Raw genomic sequence first — 23,470 nt, 5'->3', positions numbered from 1 at the left:
CCTCCCTATGCTCACCCCACAGTCAAGGAGAAAAAGAAGAATGCCTTGTGTGAGTGAGCCCTCCTTTTCATCGTAGATATGTATTTTGGGGCTGGGTGGAGGAGGGGAGTGAGGAAGGGAGAAGTCATCCTCAGTAGGTAACCGTTTGCCTGATAATTGGCATTGGCTTTAGAAAGAGCTGTTGTGTAGCGGTGGGTGAATAAAGTTAGCGGCTAAAAGACGCTCTTTAGCTGTATTTACAGGGAGCAGAGCACTGCTGCAGGGCGGCAGCTGAGCAGCCTAGGTGCTGGAAGCTGTTTGGCTGCTTTAGCGTGATCCTTTTCCCAGATACGAGCCCTGTCAAGGTGCAAAGTACAATCAGCTTAAGTAGAACAACATGGCAAAGCACACGTTCTGCTTCTAGGAACTGGGCTGGCTCTGTTAGACCAGGCAGGCTTATTTTTCAGGTTGAAACAAAGAGCATTCGTCAGAAGAGACAGTGCAGAACAGTTTCCTCATAAAAATTCAGGCACAGGTGCATGAGAAACTGCATGAGTTTCCCAGTGTAGATGAGCAAGACACATAGTTTGGCTTAAGCATAGGAAAAATACAAGTCTGATGCTAGTGCAAGATCCACCATCGTGACAAAAAGTATTCCTCAGTTTTCTTTTTGCAGCACTATACCTAAAATTATTCTCATACATTTAAGAGAGCAACTGAAATACATCTTACTCTATGCTATCACTGTATCAAAGCTATGGCTAGAAACATTATCACATAGAAGCAACACGCAGTAATTCTCTGAGCCTGGATAAGATAAATAAAAATTAGCTTAACCAGTCACAGAAAATCAGTTTCACCAGCCATGTGCATTTGGGACAAGAAAACCCCTGGTACCAGTTCTACCAGCACTGATCCATCTGCAGGCTCTGCGTGAAGCTGAGAGGCTGCTTTGCGTGAGGAGCAGCTGTTGGCCACAGGAGAGCAAAATACGCCTTCTTACACGATAAGGCTCTGGTTTCCTCTTTCAAGGAGCAGGATTTCTTTGAATGAGCACATTTGTAGGTTGGTTTCTTCAACAAGTAAGCTCTGAATCCCTGATTTTACATGAGAGTTACCTGCTACTATAAATAAAGTCATATTTCAGGTAGAGATGTCACTCAATATCATGTTACCAGCTCAGAAATTTGAGGTCCTGTTCAAAACAGCCCAAGTTTCAACTCATTCTGGAAATTGTATTGGTGGAATCTATATGCTTCATAATTTTACTGTGCTTCATAATGGTTTGACTTTCCTGCCTACATGATCCTGACATTTCTATTAGCAACCAATGATGTCACATTCTTAGGTTAACACTGGTTTCCCCAATAATGCATTCGTACAGTTAGCCATTCAGGAAGAGTATATATTTCATTAAAGCAATAACACTGGCATAGTAGCATGGTTGAAGATTTTTCAAGGAACAATATATTTTGTTTGAAAATTGAATTTTTGTAAGATTTTCATAGATAAATGTTTCCTCCTGAAAAAAATAAATTCTAATGATTTTGTAAAATTATTTTCTTCTTTGCCTCTTTTCTGAACAAGTCTGACTGAGAACTAAAGCGTTTTGATTTTCCTATTTTTTTGAGAAGTTGAACTTTTACTTCAGGGGAGCCATATTTTTCCAACCAGATACGATGGGTAGCGATGTGTGTGTCAAGCTTGATTCATTGCACGTTGAGGTGAGGCTCTACAGGCCTTTGGAAATCTGAGACTTGATATGCACCAAATTTTATTCAAAAACCAGAAAGCAGTATCCAATTCCAATGTTAAGATACCTAAATTAATTTTGATTAGTACTTACTATCCCATGAAGAAATGAGGCATTGCTGTTAAAAAACTTCCCAAAGCCATAGTAAAGCATCCAACAGCTATTAGTTTGGGCCTATGAAGTTTAGCTCCAAAGTAGCTTACAAATGCAATCACCAGCAAGTTACCTGGAAGGTAATGAACCAAAATTAATGCCAGATGCAGTGCCTTGTATTGCTCTGAACAGTTTTCTGCATGTTACAGAATATCAGTTACCCATCTCAAAGCTCCCATCGACGAAACCAACAGTAGAGGATGTCAGGTCAAACCTTCGTTCAATCTGAGTGATGGAGCTTTTCATAATTGTACCAGAAAACGTTTTACTCAAGTAGCTGAACGATAAAGCAGTGAGAAATGCCTGAGGAAAGATAAAGACAGAAAATGGGAGGCAGAGGCAGGGAAACTGGTCACAGAAGGATCAAATGTGTTTAAAACTGTGTGGAGCAATCATCATCATGGTATATGTTTGTTACTCAAATTGCAGTGACAAGGCTGTGTGTGCATCTTCACACATTTTTCTTACGCTACGGAGCGCCGGGGTGGTCTCTCGGCACTGTTTGCTCCCTGCTCTGGATTTCCTTGCTGAGGAGGGTGCTGCGAGGTGCTGCACTATGAGCAGCTGCTTGCTTTAGGGCTCAGGTTTGCAATAGCCATCTTAGTGACCAGAAAGTCTGATCTTCCCTGCGTTGCTGGCCACAGGTTTTCCAAAGAAGAAATCCTACAGGCTGTGAAACTTAAATTTGCCGAACAACTCACCGGGAACTACTTACCTTATTGACATCCTATGGTTTAATTTATCAAAAAAGCTCAGGCCCAGTGTTGGGCAGCTTAAATGGTGAGATTTCTAGATATTGCAGAAATGTAAAATTTGCCAGAGGTGAAATACCTAATCAGGATAGATTTACTTATACTAGTCCAACCTAAAATTAATTGTGGCCCCAATTATCTTCTACTTGGGCCGCATGTCACTTATTTTAGGCCAGTTCATAGCTGGTTCTAACTTAAACATATAGATAGCCATGGCATCAAATAAAAGGCTTTATTCAAGTTTTTATGATATCCCAGTACAGGGAAGGTGGTACAAACTGTTTGAGTTCATCTCTGTCTCGGATGCCATATTTTGAAATGTGTGGATTATCACTGTGTTGCCTGTATACCATATACCTCATAAGGGAAAACTTAATATTCTTTATAATTTTATAGTTGCTTCCACCAACATACATTGTGGCTTTTGCAAATAAAGATGTATTTGATAAAAAGTTAAAATAAGTTTGTTTAAATATTATCCAACTATTTCAACATGATCTAAAAACCAAATAGACTTATTGCTCACTGGGTAAATGTTCCAATACAACACAACATTGGGTAAGTAAACAAAAGTAAATATAGATTTAGACTTTGCAACACTATCTACTGTAAGAAATGAAGCCAATCCAGGAAGTAAAAGCTTGAACATAGGTATATTTACTCTCTTTTCTCAGGAATGAAGAGAAAAAATCTCACAAATGCGGGCTTCGTCCTGATATGTTTTATATTTCCTGAGCTCGACTGGCAAAAACTCTGTGAGAACCACCTCTCTTGCCTTATGCCAGAAGTGCTCTCAGGGGTTTGGCTGAAATCACAAGCTGCTGATAAGCATGAAAACACAAACAAAAATGATCTGGGTATTTTGGGTTTAAAAATGCAATCCCCAAGTAAACCACAAAACATTTGATGGAAGATGAGGGAGAATAACAGTTTGTCTTTCATTACCTCTAAGGTATTGTGTCCATTAAATTCTAATTGCCATAAAGTTAGACATAGATCCACAGTTTTGCAGCATTACCTGCGTATATGATCGTAAATTTAGTGCTATGAGTCTCCCAGAGAGATCAGATTCTATTTTTACAGGTGTATATGGGTGGCAAATGTGAGTCAGATAAAATGAGAAATATAACAACCTTTGCCTGATACTTGAGCCAAACTATTTTGGATGTTTGAAGAGCTTGCAATTACCTATTTTTTCCATTAATATTTCATTTTACAGACCTTTTTATAGAGAGAAATGTGTCCCTGATTGCCGCTCCACTGAGCCTATGGAATTTAACCTGAGATGAAGCTGGCTGAATAAGTAGTCAAAACATAAACCCAAACACATCAGGGTCAAAAGAAATTTTGCCTTTGCAGTATTTGCAGCTCAGCCAGAAGCAATAAATACTAAGGCTTTAACACGAAAGCAAAATTCTCATCAGTTTACTTGCTAAGTCAGTTCTTCTTATGCACTCCTGAAAGCTTGTGTGTTTGTAGGAATCAGTGGACTGTTTGACCTACAGCCCTGGATTAGATAAATGTCCTGGAATATGATTCACTTCACTCTATTTTGGCCCTAAAATAATGGGTGGTGATAGCAACCTCTAGACAACTGTGTATCGTAGCCACCTATTTTAGGCTGCTTCAAGTCTCCCACTGGAAGTTACTGCCTCTCTCCAGTGACCGAAAAGGGGATCCGCCTATGAGTAACTTGAGAGTAAGTATGTTATCAGGAATTTTTATTTTCTTTAGGACAAAGATAAGATCTAACTGGTCCCTGTACCTCCAGTGTATATCCAGTTCCCGAAAAGACAGGGGGAACTGGAATGAAGTAATCTGGCATGTTCTATCTTGAACAACATTTCTTAACCTATAGCAACAGTAATTTGTGGTGATATTGATAAGGCACCAAACCTTCAAGCCAGTGCAGCAGGAAGTCTTCTTTTTGACTGGGAGATTTTTGTTTGTTTCATCATCCAAAAGCTGGGCAGGTTCTATTTCCTGATTTGAGTCATCAATATTGCTGGATTCGGTTTCCACCGTCATGGTTGATTTCTTCACTGAGTGATCTGAACCCAAGAGAAAACAATAATAAATCCAAGAGAAAACAATAATAAATACAAAAGCCCATATGCCAAAATAGAGCTGCTTAAGGACTTTTCAGATGAAACGGTAGTTACAGGAAAATGTCGAGATGTTGAAACAATCTTTTCATTGGAAAGGATTTGGCTCAATGACTTGAGTGTTTCAAAGTGTATATTTGTTTAAATTCTGAAGTTAGGGGGTTTTTTTACATCTTTCTTTTCAAGTGAAATGGTCTTCACTCTCCCCACTGCTCCCCCTTGACCCCACCCCCTTTTTAGTTTAGAACAGTTTTTAATACTAAAAAGACAATTTCCAGAGAAGAATAGGAGACAAAGATCCTGTTCAAAAATAAACAAGGGTCAACAAAGCATCAGCGCTGAATCACAGGGAGTCCTAGTGAAACACTGAATTTGCAGGCCACGCTGCTTAGGACTCAATCATCGTTTTGGTAAGATATCTGTAGTAACATTGTGCCATACCACTTATTCCTTCACACTGGCATGTTGGAAGCAAAAGAATTGATTATTTTAGCTACCTGACCTCCTGTAAGGAGTTTATATGTTTTTTCTTCATGCAATAGTATACAGGGTATCCCTAATCCCCTTCTGTTTGCAGAGTGCTGTCTATATCCCCTGATGCATGAAATCATCTGCAACTCAGCAGTTCAGCAGAACTGCTCCAGTTCTCCTGGGAAGAGCATACCCTGTAGCCACAGAAGACAAATCTTTACTCTCCTTTGATATAACACTTTTTTTTTTTAATTATTATTGAATGCCTTGTTGAATTTGGTTTTATTGCAATGAACAGTGCAATTCTTCACCTTTTTCTTTTCTCAGTTTTTTAAAACTCTATATGTGAGAGATGGGTAAGCAATTAAAAAGAATACTTCAGTGAAAAGCTTTAAGGGAAGTCTATGTATCTATTTGCAAAGTTTATTTAAAGAATGAAAACACTTGCCCGTTTGTGCAACTCCAACTACAAACAGAACAGATTTCTGAAGGAAGATCCAGATGCCACTGCAGAGCCCCTTGGAAAAAATGGGTCACTTGAAACAAACCCTCTTCAGATCTGCAGATCTTGACACACAGGGGAGATAGGAATATTGAAATCAGTGCCCCCAAGTCAGAACTCAGAAATCGTAGCTCACAGGAACTGGTTTATTTCACCTTTCACAGTAGCGTCCTCGTTTGAGAAAAGGGTGAAGAAAAGAGAGGAAAGAGTGGAAAAATAACACAAAGAGAGGTTTTCCATGCTTCAATGGAGCTGAAAAAAGTTGGATGAACTTTTCCAATGCTGGAAAAAGTCCATTGGCAATTGCAAATTGCTCTGCTACAGGGCATATGGCAGAGTAACACTTGTCAGAGCATTTAAAGAGTAGGCATTGCTCTAATGCATGATGGTGAAGATTTTTCTTCACTCAGATGGAGGAGGGTTAATACCTAAGGATGTTTAAGACAAATACGCAAACGTAGATTTAAACAACTAAAGTCGGAGTTAACTTGGAGTTTCTTGGGCTTAAGTTCATGAGCATGTCCTTAGGTACTATTGCTGGCATGAACAACTCCTTTCCTTTTCCACTGCTCAAATCTGCTTCCCAAACTCTCGACTCATGTGAGTATCACTGCTTCTGTGGCTGTGCTGTAAGTCTGGGTCAGAACATAAATCTGGACAAAAAAATAGTTTTTTTCTTCCCCTTGGCTCCTCAGACAGATAGGAACAGGAAGTTAAGGAAGGGATTTCCTCAAGTCTGCACCACTATCAACAGAAATGCTTATGAAGTGAGATTCTTGGTACTCAGGAAAAGTTAGTACACAAACACTTTTGAGCATCTGGTCCTCGGAAATTTATCTGTCCCTGTGTAATCTGAAGGTATTAACTTCTCCCTGTCATCATGATACATTAATGACTACAGTAAGATGCTGAGGTAGCATGTCATTGCAGTCATAGGACTAAAGAAATGGCTTTTTTGAGAGTTTGACGGTACGACATGACTTAGAATCTCAATATAAGGAAAGAAGGAGTGAAGGCAGAGAAACATGAAGATAGAAATAAGAGGCAAAGTAAAGAAAAGAGGAAGACAGTCAGTTATCCATACATGTAACTGAAGAAGTTTAGATATTAGGAGGCTATCCCAGTAAATATTTCAGAGGAAGACTGAAGGCACAAGAAGGGAGGACAATAAGATTGAAAAGTACGGGCAGTAAGTATCAAGAGCAGGTTAAGCAGTTAAAGGGGAATAGTGAAAAAAGTATCTAGAGGTAGAAGTTAGGGTACCAGGCAAGATTGAGGATAAAAAAAAGGAGAAGAAAAATAAAGTAAAATACATCTTTGTGGGGCAAAAGCTGCCTGGTGCACACAGAAAAGTGTGAAGCCATCTAGAAGGTGGAAGTTAGTTGGCTCTGCACCGTCAGTGCTCAGCTCCTCCAGTGGTCCAGAGGAAGGACTCTCAGGTAAGAACAAGGGTGACCAGCTCCTGTCAGTGGTGAATGACACATGTCTTATTGTTGCTTTGCAAAGATGGTGCTACTTTTGCTGGGGAACGCTAAGATAGGGAGAAGGAAGCAAAAAGGTGATGCAACTGTGCTGGAGAAATGTTTGAGCGAGCTATGTGCAAGGATCAACTGTTGGAGCTGCCGGCAGCATCTCCTCCCATCCTCAGCTGACCCTGACCTACATGGAAATCTGCTGCAGACAGAAAAGATCAAGGCTGGGGAAATGCCATGCCACAAGAAGATTAGAAAAAAAGGTAAAAGGTCGATTCACAATTGATGTCAACATAAACTAGCAGTTGAGCCTAACAATTTCAAATATTGATAAAGTTGCTATTTTAGACTTATTTCACTAGCATTTTTTCCCATGTTTAATAAAGCAAGATTTGAGTTACAAGTAAAGGAAAAGTATGAAGCTTTCTGGACCAAATGTGTCCTTTCACTAACTGACTTCTCTAAAAATCTTACACTTTGCCTGTACAAGCCATTCTGTGGTAGTAATGACCTGAGGTAGTTGCATTTGCAGAAAGACGAGATCAGTCAAATAACATATTGGCATTGTTTAGGTAGCCAATCAACCTAAACAAAAATCACCCTGACTTCCTTCCTGAGGGAAGAAAACAATTCTCTCCCCAAAAGCAAGCATAAGGAAAAAAAAACACCCCACAAAACAATCCTAAGCCATACTGTGAGAATGGAAGTTAACACTCTTCCAGGTCACTTTTGCATCATACCCAGGGAACAGCTGACAAACTCATTTGATCGTGTGCTCAGTACAACTTCTTTTGAGAAATACTTTGGGTGGGGAAGATTAAGGGTCTTTAATAATCAGTGTGGATCATTTTTGTTGCTGGGAGCTGAGAGCTTTCACAGCATCATGGGAAGCATGTGGCACCTTGCGAGATCACTCCAGAACACAGCAGCCAGTCTTGCAAAGGACAGCCGCAGACTTCTTCAGTGCTTTGGAGTATATGACCTTATAGGGGCCATGGATTGACTCTGTGCCTGTTAGGTAGATCTATTGCTTAGTGAGTATTAATAAAATTCAAGCTTGGTTTTCTATCCCCTAATTCTATGCAGATTATAATGAATAAGAATGCCAATTTAAACACCTTACCATGAATAACAGATAATTAGTTTACAAAGGTCAAGACAATAGTTTGCTATAGGTTTTGTAGATTATTATGCAAGAAAAATACAATGATGTTTGAGGAATTTTCAGAGTCAAGCAAAGACAGTGTAAGTCCTTGGGCTGTTTTTCACCACAGTTGCACTCTCAGGGTCTACACCACCATTGAGTCGACTAACAAATCACAAATCAAGAGCCACATTTCATCCAGTAATTTATGGAACTGTATTGATTTACACAAACTGCAGTGCTAATCCTATTGTGTTACTGCTTTTTAAACACATTAAGGAATCATAATAAGACATTTTAAGTTAACCTAATATGAAAAATGAATATCACAGCGCTGTGCAGGCCTTAGTGCTGCTTGCATTGTTGAAGACATATGATGGTTACAGTTCAGAAATACACATACAAATGTGTGATGCCATCATTAAAGCATTGACATTTACAATAAGAATGTTACTGGTGTGACTGGTCCAGGAAATGCAATTACTACTACACAGGTAATGTTCATTAGCTGCAAACACTAAATGACAACATTTTAAGGTTAAGACAAACAAAAAGAATATCAAAAAGGTTCCTACCTAGATTCTGTATCCACAACAACAGCAGTTATACTACCACACACATGCTCGAAAGTCAGACTATTCTCTCCGTAAGCATAGCTGTGCTCGTACTTGGTAGAAGAATCATTAACTTCTAACACAAACTATGGTTTAGGCAGTTTTAATCTTGTCTCCTCCCAGTTCTGCCCTCTGTTAAAGGTCCCAAAATACATGTTTATCCACAGTGGTCAAAAATTAATTAGGTAGAAAATGTGCAAGTTTGTTACTTTTGTACGTTCTTGTGAAACATCTTTTTTCCTGAGCTTGTCAAGATTATACTAGTTCATAACTTCCTGGCATTTAAAAATGAAGTGTTCTACCTTTACAGGTGTTCCATGGTTATTGATAGCTAAAATGTATTTTGATATGAAGTTTCATTTTCATAGTCTATTGCTAAAGTTCATTCAGCTAAACCTGCTAGAGCCAGCCAAGGACTTGCAGGAAGAAAAAATATAATGCTTTGGGTATGTTGAAGAAACTGTGTGTTCAAGAATCACTGATGCTTAGAAGACTGTTCAGATTTATAGCTCAGTGCTATTAACAGCACAGGCAAACCCAATGTGAAAGGATATTGGGGCTATGTGTACTTTGGAGCAGCCCTTTACCTACTTACAGCTCTACCTGAACTGGCTTCCTGACAAGTATTTTGTTTGTTTGTGCCATCGTTGTGCATTATGCCTGATCCTGAGAGTAACTGTAGTTAAAAGAGATGTCATTCTTTAAGCATATAAACAATACTACTGTCTGCCTGGATGTTACAGCAAAATGTGCCATTCCTTGTAGTTTGTGCACCCTTCCCTGCCACCACTGTCACCACGCCCATTCTTTTACTTTCAATGAACAATTACAGCCTTCTTAATAACGCTGACCTTTGGATAATGTTGATTAATTTTGCCTTCAATGCTGTTATTGGCAATACCTTGCACTGCTCATGGCTTTTCCAACTCTCAACCAGACAGTTCCCTTTAGCTTCCTAGAAACAAGAATCATCATCATCAAGAAAATGGTAGTCACTTCATTGCTATGACAGGGCAATTCAACTGCATGTTTTAGTAAAATTATAAAATAAGAATGCAGGAGGGATCCAGATCACAAATCCAGTCTGCAAACTCAAAAGCATCTTTGTGAAAAGGCCAAGCCTTGACTTGAGAACACTAAGAATGGCACTCTGTCCCACTCCATCCACTTCTAACTCTACTGCAAAAGATTGGTCTTCTGATGCATAGGAACCTTCTTTTAATTTTCAGTCAGGATCAAACTATATTCTGTTTTTGAACTGACAGGACCCTTTAGCTTTAAAGCTCTTCCTCTCAATCTGATACTTAGGACTCAATCTTGATCATAAATGAGGAAAACACAATTTTTCAACCTGTTTTCATAGGTAAACAAGCTAATTTTGCTTAATAATTACTTGAAAAATAGGCTCTCTTGATTCTGCAGCACATCCTTGGAGCCCTGGGCTACAGTGCTTTCTATTTGGATTCATATTTCATCAATGCATATGGCCAAAAATGCATACAATATTCAAGGTGTAATCTCACCAGTGCCACATCTTGAAATATTAACTATTCCTTATCTCTAGATCTCCAGCCTTGTCTGATATGTTCTAAGACTACATATAGCATTTTCAGAAAAGCATCTCTTTAAGGGGGGGTTTCTAGTTATCTACAATTAACCGGTACGCTCAGGGTCTTCTCAAAAATTTTCTGTTAAGGAACTCCTAACCTGGAGCAGAAGTTCCTGTTATTGGCCATCAACTGTGCAACTTAGAATCATCAAATCATCGAATCATAGAATGGTTTGGGTTGGAAGGGACCTTCAAGATTGTCTAGTTCCAACCCCCCTGCCATGAGCAGGGACACCCTCCACTAGACCACGTTGCCCAAAGCCCCATCCAACCTGGCCTGGAACACTTCCAGGGATGAGTCATCCACAACCTCTCTGGGCAACCTCTTCCAGTGTCTCACCACCCTCACAGTAAAGAATTTTTTTCCTTATATCTAATCTAAATCTACCCTCCTTCAGCTTAAAGCCATTACCCCTTGTTCTACCACTCCATGCCCTTGTAAACAGTCCCTCTCCATCTTTCCTGTAGGCCCCTTCAGATATTGGAAGGCTGCTGTAAGGTCTGTCCAGAGCCCTCTCTTCTCCAGGCTGAACAACCTCAACTTTCTCAGCCTGTCTTCATAAACTTTCTATTTAACACTGTATTCCACTCCTATTTTACCATTCTCAGGTTCATTCTTCCCCCCGCCCCCCATATGATATCCAGACTCTTCTCTGTTTAACCATTCCATCCAACTTTGTGCCTTTACTGTTATTTCAAAAAGTGAAGCTGGAATGTTGTACATAATATATTTAGAAAACTAATAACAGTAATGAAAATTCAAGAGACAGACTGGTGCCTAGCTGAGAAACCTAAAATAGATGGGTCTTAACTGTTGGCTTCATCAGAGGTTCGGATGCCTCCCAAAAGGAAGCAATCTTAGAGAAGGTCTTAGAATCACAGCATCATTTAGAGTGGAAAGAAACTCTGGAGTTCATCTGGTCTAATCCTCTGCACTAAAAGCAACACTAAGTTCAAAGCTTGTTGGTGTTGCTCAGGTCTCACCAAGTTGAGTTTTGGATGGAAATCTTAAAGGAAGGAGCTTCCTTTGGTCCAGTGTCTGACCACTCTCACAATAACTAACTTGTATATGTAGATGTATTTGTGTTTATAATTGGAATCTCCTTTGCTGCAACTTGTATCTATTGCCTCTCATCTTTTTGCTGTGCATCACCTGTGCATAGGGGAGAGCCCGGTGCTGTCAAGAGAGTGTGCCAAAGGTCTTTCTGAAGTCCCAGTAAACAACATGTACTGCTCTGCCCTTGTCCACCAGAGCAGTCATCCCATCATAGAAGGCAACCAGCTTGGTCAGGCCTTGATTTGCCCTTGATAAATGCATGCTGGCTGTTCCCAATCACCAGTCCATTGTCTGCCTAATAATGGTTTTAAGAATATCTTGTTCCATAATCTTCCATAAACCTCCCTTGGCATTTCATTGATTCCTTTTATTTGTAACTTTTTGTGCAGAACTATTTTTAATTTTCCACGACTAAGTGATCAATAACATGGTGAAGGGCAGCTTCATTCATTGTTGCAGAGAAAAAAACATGCTGTTACATTATGATTGCATCGATCAGATTTAGGTCTGAATTAAAAACAACAACACTGCCGCCCCCTGTAATTTCTCTAGAAGAGTCAAGCATATCCTCATAGTCAGATGATTATGTACTTACCATTACCTACATGCAAGAGGTCAAAATTCATGGTCCTACAACAGATGTGGGTCTCTTCTTCTCAGTCGTGGGGATTCTTCACGTTCTGTTGTGGCACAAAGCATCAACCATCCACTTCCAGCAGGCTTCTTATACCATGATTGACACTTTCTAGTCACCAGATAGGCACCTTGGCCCTTGCCTACTGCTCTTTATCACAGGATGGCATACCATACTTCTGCTGATATGTGTGGTTACTGATATTCCACCTCATCCTTCTTTAAAGGTGTGTCACAAGCTCCACTATTATGCTCTGACTATGTCAAGATAAGTATTCCCTCCTGTTTTACAATGTTTTTCAGTGGAGCCTTGAGTTCCCAAGGTTTCATTTGAAGGTTGTCTTCAGATGTATTAGCAGATCTACCCAAGGGTTTTTGGTTGGGTTTTTTTTTTTTTTTTTTTTGCCTTTTGATCCTAAAAATATGAAAAGGCATGGATGTAAATGTACTCTGCAATTTGGAAGTAGTAGAACCTGTAGGAAAAAGTACCACTTTCTTTTTCATATAGTAAAAGGGGAAACAGCATTCCTTTTGTTTCCTTATTCCAACATATGAATGCACAACAATTTCTCCCCATTTTTTTTCTAGTCCTGTATATACTATTAATTTATAACTTTTCAGGAATTAAAATATCTTTTATACTTTGCTTTCTGTATGGCTGAGAAGAATTTTTCTATATTCAGATTGCTGTCGTCCAAGCTGTCTCTGGAAGCGTTCTCATTCAAAATTAATTTCTTGAACCAAGAACTGTTGACCGAAAGTACCAGAATGGGAGATGGGAAACTACTGAAGTCAAATCAAAGACTATGGTCTCACATCTGAAAATAGACATAGCTCATCCTTTTTTTCATCCAAGCTCTCCCATATGACTGTAACTTACACTCATGGGAAAAAAATTGGATTATGATAGTAAAAATGCCCTTATTAAGAATCGGTAATTGCTGATTACTCCTGAGAACAAAAACAAACCTTGCAAAAGCCACACTAAGATAATCACCTTTACCGCAGGAGCTGGTTGCAGACTCCTCCAGGCAGAGGGTGGCAGCAGACTCCCACCAGAAGAAGTGGCTGCCAGGGCACCAATTTGCAAGGGCTGAGCCAGCACTAGTAGCACGGAGCAGTCGGTCAGGCAGAGGCCAACTGCAGTAGGCAGCTTTGATTAGAGCCCTTTTTATTCTCGGGACACTAATCCCTAAATAAAGAAAATCAATATATTCCAAAATTTAACTCTTAGTTAACGAACTAAGTAAAAGGGAAGGTGTACAGCTAAGCAAATGTTAAGCTATTACAGGAATCTTGAGAACATGAAAAACCTTTACAATAGTGGAAAAGGTTTCTTGGTGCTCCCGTTTCAGTGCATCTGGTTCCAGCTTGTTGCTGCAGAGCTAACAAGAAAGAAAAGCACGCCGACAAGCTGATTTGGTGTCGCCATCTTAGCTAGTGTCTGGTTCCTTCCCTAGCTCAGTGGTGCTTTTGTCTTTCATAAGAACTCATTGATAGTTTTGTCATTGGTTTGCATCAATGCAAAAGTAGACCAGAAAGTGTTGTTTTAATGATATTTATTATTTTTCTATTCAAAATACAAAGGGTAGTCTTTAATGCAGATTGTACAGCTTTTCTTTGAATTCAGTCTTAATCAGCAGCTTGGTTTGGAGCTGTTATTACAGACACAAAATTGAAAGTGTGCAAGTCGTTGGCAGGTGACAGTACTTAGACCTTTGTAGGAGCTAGTCCGAATGTGTGCTGCATCATAGCATAACAGCAGTGAAAACCATGCATACTTCAGGTGAAATCCCCAGGCAAAAACCCCCAACACCTTTGCATGGTCTGGGTTATTACCTGAGATGTAAGGACTGAAAAAAATATTATGGTTCAAGTTATTGAATACCTGGCATTATATAACTTCACTAAGCTGTTCGCCTGTATTGTTACACTAAAGCAGATCTTTTACAAGAAAGGTCAAGTCTTGATTTAAAAACTACACATGACAGAAAAATTTATAACATCCCAAAGACAGCAGTTCTAGTGGGGGAAAAAAAAAAAAAAAGTATCTTATTTCCAATACAGTTTTGTCCCGTTTGATTTCCAGGCACAGGAACATAGTCTACCTTTGTCTGCGGAATTAAACAAACAGATTTTTGCTGACTGCATAGCACTTTCACAGGACTTTTTTTCTAAACCAGTCCCTATTTCTTAGCATATTCTTTCAGAAGTGCCAACATCACGAATCAAGGAGAGGGTTGTGGTTAGCACCATGTACAACAATCTTTCAAAATTACCTTGCTCAACAGCCATGAGAGAAAGTTTCCTGACCTGGTCACCATCACGCTGTCAGAGTGTGCTCTGCTTGCTCTCCACTACATCCTTATTTACTCTTCAAAATTAAATGAACTGTATTAATCTGTTAGTTAACCAACCTCCTGATGATATTAACCACATGTTGCTTAAGTAAGGCCATTTTAATGAGCACTCTAAATCACCATTAAAGGGCTCTACCTTTAAATTGCTCTCATAATTTTTACAGCAACTATGGACTTTCTTTCTTCCAGAGATTGATTAGCACTGGATGAAGAACTGTCTCATGCAGCACTTGCTTAGCGATGCTCCAGGGTACAAGAAGAGATAACCAGCCTAAGCCAGACCTGTGATCCCTCTAGCCCAAAGGCTCTTGCTGCCAGGGGCTGCTCTACGAGGGGGGACAATTTGGTAGCTGAGGGCCAACCCAGTGTCAGCTGTACACCCAGCACCTGATCAGGGTGAGCAGAACCAATGCAGCAACAGCCACTGATCCCAGCCTCAGGCCAGTGACCATCAGCCAAAGGCAAGTAAAGAAGTCAGGCCCCAGGACAATCCCAGAAACCCAGACAATAATTCAGGAAGAGCAAGGGAGAGGACTCAGCACATGCAAACCTCCCAGATGGCTCAGACTGCGTGCACAGGCTGGAGCTGAAATGGGACTTTGGGGCCCATGAGCAGAGGTGGAGGTGGGTCCCAAGGGAGGCAGGTGTCCTGGTTTAACCCAGTCGGCAGCTAAAACAACCACGCAGCTGTCCACTCACCCCCACCCCCACCCCGCTCCCAGTGGAATGGGGGAGACAATTAAAACTGAAAGAAAAAGTAAAACGAAAGAAAAAAGTAAAACCTGTGGGTTGAGATAAAGACAGTTTAATAGGACATAAAAGGAAGATGTTGATGATAATAATAATGATGATGATGATAATAATAATAATAATAATAATAATACCACCAGTGATGAACAGCACAATTTCTCACTACCTGACGACAATGCTCCACAAGACCCCTGAGCTGCCCTGCCTCCCGGCCCACCCCTCAGCTATATACTGAGCATGACGTCATATGGTATGGAATATCCCTTTGGCTGGTTTGGGTTGGCTGCCCTTGCTGTGTCCCCTCCCAGCTTCTTGTGTACCCCTTGCATTCTTGTTGGCAGGCCAGTATGAGACGCTGAAAAGTCCTTGACTGCTTGGCAACAACTAAAATTATCAGTGTGTTATCAGTGTTATTCTCATCCTAAATCCAAACCACAGCACTATACCAGCTGCTGGGAAGAAAATTAACTCTATCCCTGCTGAAACCAGGACAGCAGGTCAGAGCCATCAGTGCCCTCAAAGCCCTGACAGGCAGTAGCTGAGGGAAAATGCTTATGGAAAGCAAGAGTCAGTACTACGTGTGATATGTCTGCTACTTTCCCAATAGCCAATTAGTTACAAAATACAATAGAAGTCTCGAGCAGAAGCAGGAGGCAAAGGCCCACATGGGCATTTTCTTTTCTGTAACTACCCTGTCTCCCTTGGAACCTATGTATACAAAATTTCTTCATGAGGATTTCTCAAGTCTCACAGCTGTTGTGAGAAAAGCCAACTCCTTTGCTATTTCAGTCTGGTGCTCCCTAGGACTTGTAATGGAAGAGATGGTGAGCAGCTGATCCCTAGCAATACTTCCCATGCCACTTACAGTTCTTTTTTCCACACTAACCAGCCCTAATCTCTCTTGCTATTGGTCATCCGTGTAGTCTTATACATAACATGCTTTCTCATATGCTCTTTCACTCTCCAGGGGTGGGGTTTTTTTGTTTGTTCGGGTTTTTTTGGGTTTTGGGGATTTTTTTTGGCTAGGATTTTCTGAGGTGATCTTTACACTTTAAAGAGCCTACAATAAATTTTTTCCTCTTCAACTAGTCACTATTTAAATCTGTGTAAACTTCTATCCACATAATTCTACTATTGGTGAGATTAAACATCACCTCTGTTCATGTATGCTGTACTTGCTAGTTTTCAATATCCTCCTATGCTCTTCTGTTAAACAAGTGAGCTCACTTTCTTCATATTTCTCATGATCATCAATAATAGTTCTCTATTTAAAATACCCCTGTGACTTAGCTACTTGTGAGTCTATGTCCTATGCACTTCGTAGTTTCTAGAAAGGAGTAACTTTTGTCTTTCAATGTTGTGCACAATTAAGTTGCGTATTTCGAACAGTTAAACTGTGTTGTCTCATCAACAGTCAAACCAGCCAAAGTGGTACTGTCAATGTTTTCTCTCAAATGATAATAATCATCCTGCTATTTAAAAATCTTACAATAGTTGTTTCATACATCAATCTTATTACTTTGAGGACATCAAGGAGGCAACCTATCATTATTCAGCCTATGTATTCTTTTTGATACATTCACACCATCTGCCTTCTGGCAATTCTCTCAGATTGTAGGATCTTATATAGCAATTTAAAAGTGGCACAAGGATAGGGTAGCTGTTCTATGTTCTGTGACCTAAAGATACTTCATCCTATACTGATGCTTATTTCCAATGCTTGGAGGGCACGACCTATAGATCAAATGCATTGTTCCTACAACCTACTGACCTCATCTTTTTGACTCCTTCATTTGTTAGAATTCCTCGATGTTTCCCTCCTGACGTGCTTAGAAAGGATGTGCCTATGAGTAAGACATATTATGTCATTTGAGAGCTGCATTTCTTTGCTGGGAGGTAGAAAAGAAAATGTGCACTGGCCTACGTGCCCCAGGCCTAGTTGCACATCCCATCATGTGACATGGCCGGGTACCCTTGCCTTCTTCCATATGTGCTAATTAGGGTCCTTGGTATAAGATGAAAATGTATGAGTATCATTTTTACATGGCATACAGCCCATGGGTACTTCTTAACAAGGTTGTGAGTCCCACTCTGGCCTCAAAGGCTGACATCAATGGTTGGGAAATCTCCTCAGCCAATTCTTTTAACAATTTCACCTTTGAAAATGAAAGGCATTTGCTTCTTTGCAGTCTTTCAATTGTGGTTTAATATTTCTAATTCTAAAAAGAAAAGAAAAAAAAATATGCAATTTTTTTTGACCTTTGTGAGACATTGCCAGTTGCAGATTTAGTTTAAGACAAAGAATTCTGGTAGGAAGAACCTGACAGGTCCAAATCCCAATAATGCTGAGATCATTTGTTCATCTAGTATAACAAATCCAGAATATGTATCTCTAGTCAGACTATAGTCAGTCATCTATGCATCCACACTACAACTTGAAGTATTAAAATAAAGTAGCAGACTTGAAAATATTTCAAAGTGGGAATGGAGTGTATCTGCTTGGTAACTTACAGTATTATCATTGCCAGATGATGAGAGGAAAACTGTGCTCATTTTTAAACCGTAATGAAAATAAGACTTACTGAAACAAATTCTTTTATAGTATACCTCTTCCTTTCATGTGTAAAGAAAATGAGTTATGGAAGGAAAGTCCATGCTTTAAAAGAATTATTCACTAAGTACAAGCTTACTTACATAAGCTTAGGAGATAACCCAAGAAATTGTGGGTTTTTTTTCCCCCGTTTCTTTCTGAATTAGAGTAGGATATGTTTATTTCTCTTAATTTATCTCTTTGTCCTGTAAGCCAGTGAATTTTCCTGGCCATCTTGTTGCCGGGCATGTGCAGAACTGCCTCTGTGACAGCTTCAGCATTGCTGAGCAGCAGCATCCCTGCCATAAACCGTGCCGGGACTGATTTGCAAGTGAGGAATTGTCGCCATTTATTTGACACATGTACAACATCAAGCATGGAGTGAAATGCAGATATCCTTCCTTTTTTATTCCAGTGTGTAGTTAAGTTGGGTTGTCCCTTTCTCTCAGTGCATCTAACAGCTCATTGCTATGAAGAGTGCCCTCCCAAGGAGGCTGTGGAAGGCTCCAAGCGTCTCTCTCTTACTCCTGGATGCTGATACTGTTTGGCATTTTTTGCTGTTTTTATGATGATGTAGTATGAATGAGACCTAAGACTGGAGTGCCAATATTTGTGATTCACTCTAGCCATAATGCTTCAGTTAGCCCCATATTCACAAACCTTCTCATTATTTTAATTTTGTAAATTTAGTTCAATACACAGTTATACAAGGCAAAGTGAATAGCGACAGCTCTCCAGTACCCCGTTGCCTGTAGTTTCTGATGCTCACCTGGGAGGACAAAGAGCTGGGACAGGGGACCGGGTCTCCCATATCTAGGCCACTGTCTGAACACTCACCCATGTGGCAAATGTTGGGTGGCATTGGTCCTTCCTCTGGCAACAGCATTTTCCCAAGCAATGGCTTTAAACCCTTACCTTCTGCAGATATTTGGTGCTTAAGCAACATCCTTATTCTTGGTATTCCTGTTGAATGGATTAAGTAGTTCCCTAATGGCAAACTGTAAGCATTTATCACCCACAAAGCTCAGTAAATCCCATTCTTATACATCTGCCCCTCCTCATGTGTCCCACAGGAGAGGCTTGACAGCTGCCTCTGACCTGCAAGCTCAGCCAGGCAGCAGACTATCTACACTCACTGTTGGGATGCAAGCGACGTGATATGAGATTGCTTTGCCAATATTATGATGAAAGGTGAAGGCTACCTTTCATCATGTGCTTTAAAATTCTAGTTCCTTTAAAGGACATCATTTGTAGTGGTGCTGTCATTATATTTTTCAGTGCAAGCATTCTTCAGATTTTGTTCCATGTTAAACTGCTCTCCATTGTACTCCCCATCTCAAATTTATTTAATACCAAATATTTTCAAACTGCAAAAATGATATATAAAATGATACTATCATACATACCTTAGTTTCAGCTAGCAAATACAATAAATTAAAAGGAAAAGCCCCAAATCACCTGGTCTTTGAATTCATTTTATTGTTCCCAAGCTGTCTTGTCATAGCTTTTTACAAAATAAATCATATATATATCTTGTATCATGGTGTTATTACATTGCATAAAATGCATGGAATTATTCAGTACACTGAGTACTAGCAAGTGCCGAGAAACTGCTGGAAACCTAAAAAAGCTGTATTTTTATTCCAGTTTCCTTTGGACGATACTCTTGTGGTCTCTTTGACTGTAATGACAAGTTTTATTGCTGTTAGAGTTGTGCTATAACAGAGCTACTTGAAAAAGAATCCCTAACCACAACATTTCATGCCCTAAGTGTTATGAGTTGAATTCACGAGATGCCCAGAGCGTGTAGCTGATTTCTCCTTCCACCTTCCTCCTGTCCCGCTCTGCACTACTTGCAAGAGCAAGCTACGTGCAGAATACCCCTGCACCTTTCAGGTTGCCACATTGGGTTTTGTGCACCAGGTCCTCTCGGGCTGGTACCATGGTGGAGAGGTTTGCATTGCAGCCTCCCCACTACCCCTCACACACAGAGGAAAGCCGAGGGGGGCAGCAGCGGCCGGACGAGGAGGGATGGAGCTGAGGGGCAGCCATAAAACTGGCTTCTCGACAAGAGAGCAAGCTGCACCTCCCCAGCTGAAATAAATCCCCTCACTTGAGTGGCACTGACTCAGGAGGACAAATGGTGAGCAGTGTTTTCAGAGCTGTACATGTGCTGAAATGGTTGTCTTTGCTTTTGGTGTTTACAGTGAAAATTACATGAAGGTGAACGCTTTCAGGGTGGCTACTAAGATACCGCTTCACTGATGATAAATTTTTGCCTGGAACACCACTCACTGGGTAAAGTCACAGTGGAGATCTCAGTCTTCCTAAAGTCTAGTCTCCTTTTCTGGCCAGTAAGTTGTCTGAATTAAACAGTCGCTATTGAAAAAATTATCTTTCCTACTCTTTGTCCCACAGGCGCCTCTCTCCCCGTTGGCTGAGAGAGTCTCATCTTGTGGAGAAGACCTTTTCCGGAGAACCCAAAGGACAGCAACACTGAAGAAAATGGACACTGTGCCCAACACCAAAGTCAGCCCCAGGTACACGTACCTGAGAGAGAAATGATTGATCAGAGCCTATTTCAAAGGCAACATACGACTAGAAGGCATCGAGGACACATTCATATTTTCATGTGGTAAGACTGAGTGAGAAAGATGTTCAAGCAAGGTGATGACCCTGGAGATGAGTTTGCCAGCTCACACAGGTCAGGTATTGTGCTGTGTGTGGCCAAGAAAGCATCTCAGGCATTGATTGACCTCCTCCACCCCAATATGCTTCAATGAGGATAACACTAATATATCTAGGGCAAGTAGTCTATTTTTTGGTTGCCTCATAAACAGTACCAATGACACCAAGACCATTTGATGGTATTTTTGCTTTGCAGGCATAACGACAGTAACAACAACAGTAGCAACAATAACATCATTATGCTTTGTTAGTAATGAGTCCTAACTGAGCTTTTGTTCTTTTCTTCAAATTTTCAAAGCAAGATGTACCCTCCCTTCATGTTTTTTCCTGGAGGTGGGGGAAATGGCAATGTATTGTCTCATTTTCCTTTTACCATTGCTATTCCGTTCTCCATTTCCGGTAATGCTTTTCATGAATGCAGCTCAGATAATTACTCTCCTCTAGCAATAAATTGATAAAGACCACACTGTGCTTAAGCCTCTAAATAAGCCAAGCATGCTTTGTGGCACCCTTCCTTTTTGTGGTCCAGCTCCAACATGGACCAATGATGACGTTTAACAACCCTTTTACTGATTTACTTACACACACACGCTCTCACAGCAGAGTTTTTAAAAAATGGGGGAAGCTTTAGCATAAAATCGAGGTCTTAACTGAACATTTTTTTGGGCAAAAAATCAAGTGACTTAAATATTTCTAGCTGATATTGAAATAAGATGACCTCCCAAAAAGAGAGACTAAACCAAAAGAGAATGCTAAAACCTGAGCATTATTGTTAATAATGTTAGTCAGACTCTTTTATTTGGCATCAAATCTTTCACTCAAATTTTCTGACAGAAATTCTTCTACCAGTGCCAGGTGTAGCTGTACTTAAAGAACACAAGTTAAAGAATGAATGGAGAAGAGCTGTTACCTGAGTGCACTGGAGTTGTAGAGTCTGCACGCTCCTCTTCCCCCACATCTTTTGCTTCCCCATTTCAGGCAAGTGGTATCTATGGCCACTCCAAAATACACTGGGGCTGGAATTCCCGCTGGGTGTATTTAACAAATAAATAGAGGCAAGAAGGTTACTTTCCAGGGTGATCAGTTCTGATCTAGAGACATGTTCATGCAGAACATTAAATAAATCATTTGAAGAGCAATGACACGTCCATACTGTTTGCTGGTTCGAGAAGTCCTGCCTTGTGCTGCCTGGGCACACACCGCCCTTTCCTCCCTGCGGGGAACTGGGGTGGGGAGGAAATGCAGCTGAACATAAAAAGCCTGTGGAAGTCAGCGGAAGGATTGCTGGCCATGGCTTGGTTTGCTCACCCTGCAGGACCTCTCTGATAAAAAAAAAAAAAAAAAAAAAAAAGGAGATACATCTCCTTTCTTGTGAGCGATGGAGCCCGTTCAGCTTGGGGGTGGGGAGTGTCCTGTGTGTTGGGTGGCATGGGCGAGGAGGGAGAGAGACGGCGGGGCTGGGAGCCTGCAGTGGGGCTACAAGTATCCTGCAAGTATCCTGAGATCCTGGCAGGGGCAAACCTACTGCAGTGCTTGTGGGTGATAGAAAGGAAAAGCCTTTCTTCAGGTGCTAATGGGGACATTGTGGACTTTGTGCAACCTGGAGAGCCAGCCATGGTTGCTGGAGAAGAAAGTAAGCGTGGAGGGAAAATCCTGGTCTGCAAAGCTGTGAGAAAGCAGCCAACAGCTTGTACTGACATCATTTCATCTGCCTCATCCAGCTCATCTAAATCTGCTCTATTTAAATAAGTGATTTGCTTCTTGCTAATTATTGCCTTTTTTATGAAGACCTAGAGGATTTTAGAGTTTCCAGTTCATTGACATCTCATGGTACCCTGGATTTTAGAGAAAACTTATAGGTGGCTCTACCACAAGGCTGCAGTGAACCCTGCCCTCAGGCATGCCTGTACTTAGATTAATTCTGAGCCGTAGCTGTTCTATTGTGCTTGTTGTTGAATAAGGAGAGACAAGAAGTAATTTTGATGTTAGCTTCATAGTCCGAAGGATGACTTGTCACCTCTATGGACGTTATGTATGTTTTTATTACACCTAAGACACAGTTATACGATTTATGACATACAAAGTTGCTTCCTTTTTCCAATTCTGTTCCTAGTTGTTTTAAAAAAAAATCATTTAATATTAACCTGTCATTTAGACATCATTCCTTCCAACAACCAAAGTTTAATTCTAGGATAAAAGATTAGTGAGGAGTATATTAAAAGAGACCCAAGAGTACAAATGGACTTACCAAGTACTCTTATTGCCAGGGTATAGATACCAAGTGCAAATGATTTCAAGTGTGGTTTAATGCATCTAAAAATAATTAAAAAATGGTGTTAAATAGAAATAAAGAATTGATTGTGGATAATTTGAACACAAATAGAAAGCAAGAGGAAGGAAAGAAATGTAACTTTTTCCTCCTTACTGACACTGACTTTAATAGAATTACAGAAATATGTGATAAAATCAGAGCAGTATATAGGAATTCTGGACATCTATGTTCAATATCACATTCTAAGAAGGCGGTGAATTTTCAGATAATACCAGCACTTAGGAGTTACTAATGCAGGGCAAGAAAATTGGCTGTGAAATCATGCATCATTGGATAGTCTTATTCAGTTAAACACTCTCTGAAATTGTGGATCATGACCCAGGCTAGTACAAGGCATTTAGGCACTCAATTTTCATTGCACCTCTATCTAGATCAGGATCACACCTCCCGTAAAGGCAGATCCTCCAAACCACTCTCTGACAGAACACACCATTTGCATTTGGACTTTTCTGAGCTTGCAGCGGGGGGCCAGCACAGACATCAGTCCTTCTGGCTCCAGATCAGCC

General features: G+C 40.4%; 1 protein-coding gene across 6 annotated transcripts in view; it reads right to left on the bottom strand.

Annotated features, from left to right (window-relative positions):
- The window catches only part of SLCO1C1 (solute carrier organic anion transporter family member 1C1), a 55,452-nt gene that overhangs the window by 13,658 nt on the left and 18,324 nt on the right, over positions 1-23,470 (bottom strand). For 2 of the 6 annotated variants that reach the window (XM_054824784.1, XM_054824766.1), the window contains 3 exons: positions 22,881-22,945; positions 21,543-21,660; positions 20,272-20,494 (listed from right to left, as the gene is read on the bottom strand). In XM_054824784.1, coding sequence (XP_054680759.1) covers positions 20,272-20,494; positions 21,543-21,660; positions 22,881-22,945 — 406 coding nt within the window. Of the gene's footprint in view, positions 1-1,825; positions 1,959-2,046; positions 2,189-4,533; positions 4,689-5,661; positions 5,781-8,906; positions 9,004-20,271; positions 20,495-21,542; positions 21,726-22,880; positions 22,946-23,470 lie in introns of those variants that run through there. The other 4 variants (XM_054824748.1, XM_054824756.1, XM_054824740.1 and 1 more) reach the window with 4 other exon arrangements.

This window comes from Grus americana, chromosome 1 (genome assembly GCF_028858705.1).
Source record: "Grus americana isolate bGruAme1 chromosome 1, bGruAme1.mat, whole genome shotgun sequence".
NCBI lineage: Eukaryota > Metazoa > Chordata > Aves > Gruiformes > Gruidae > Grus > Grus americana.
The sequence above is the reverse complement of the archived record's forward strand: the minus strand, read 5'-3'. Positions and strand labels throughout refer to the sequence as shown.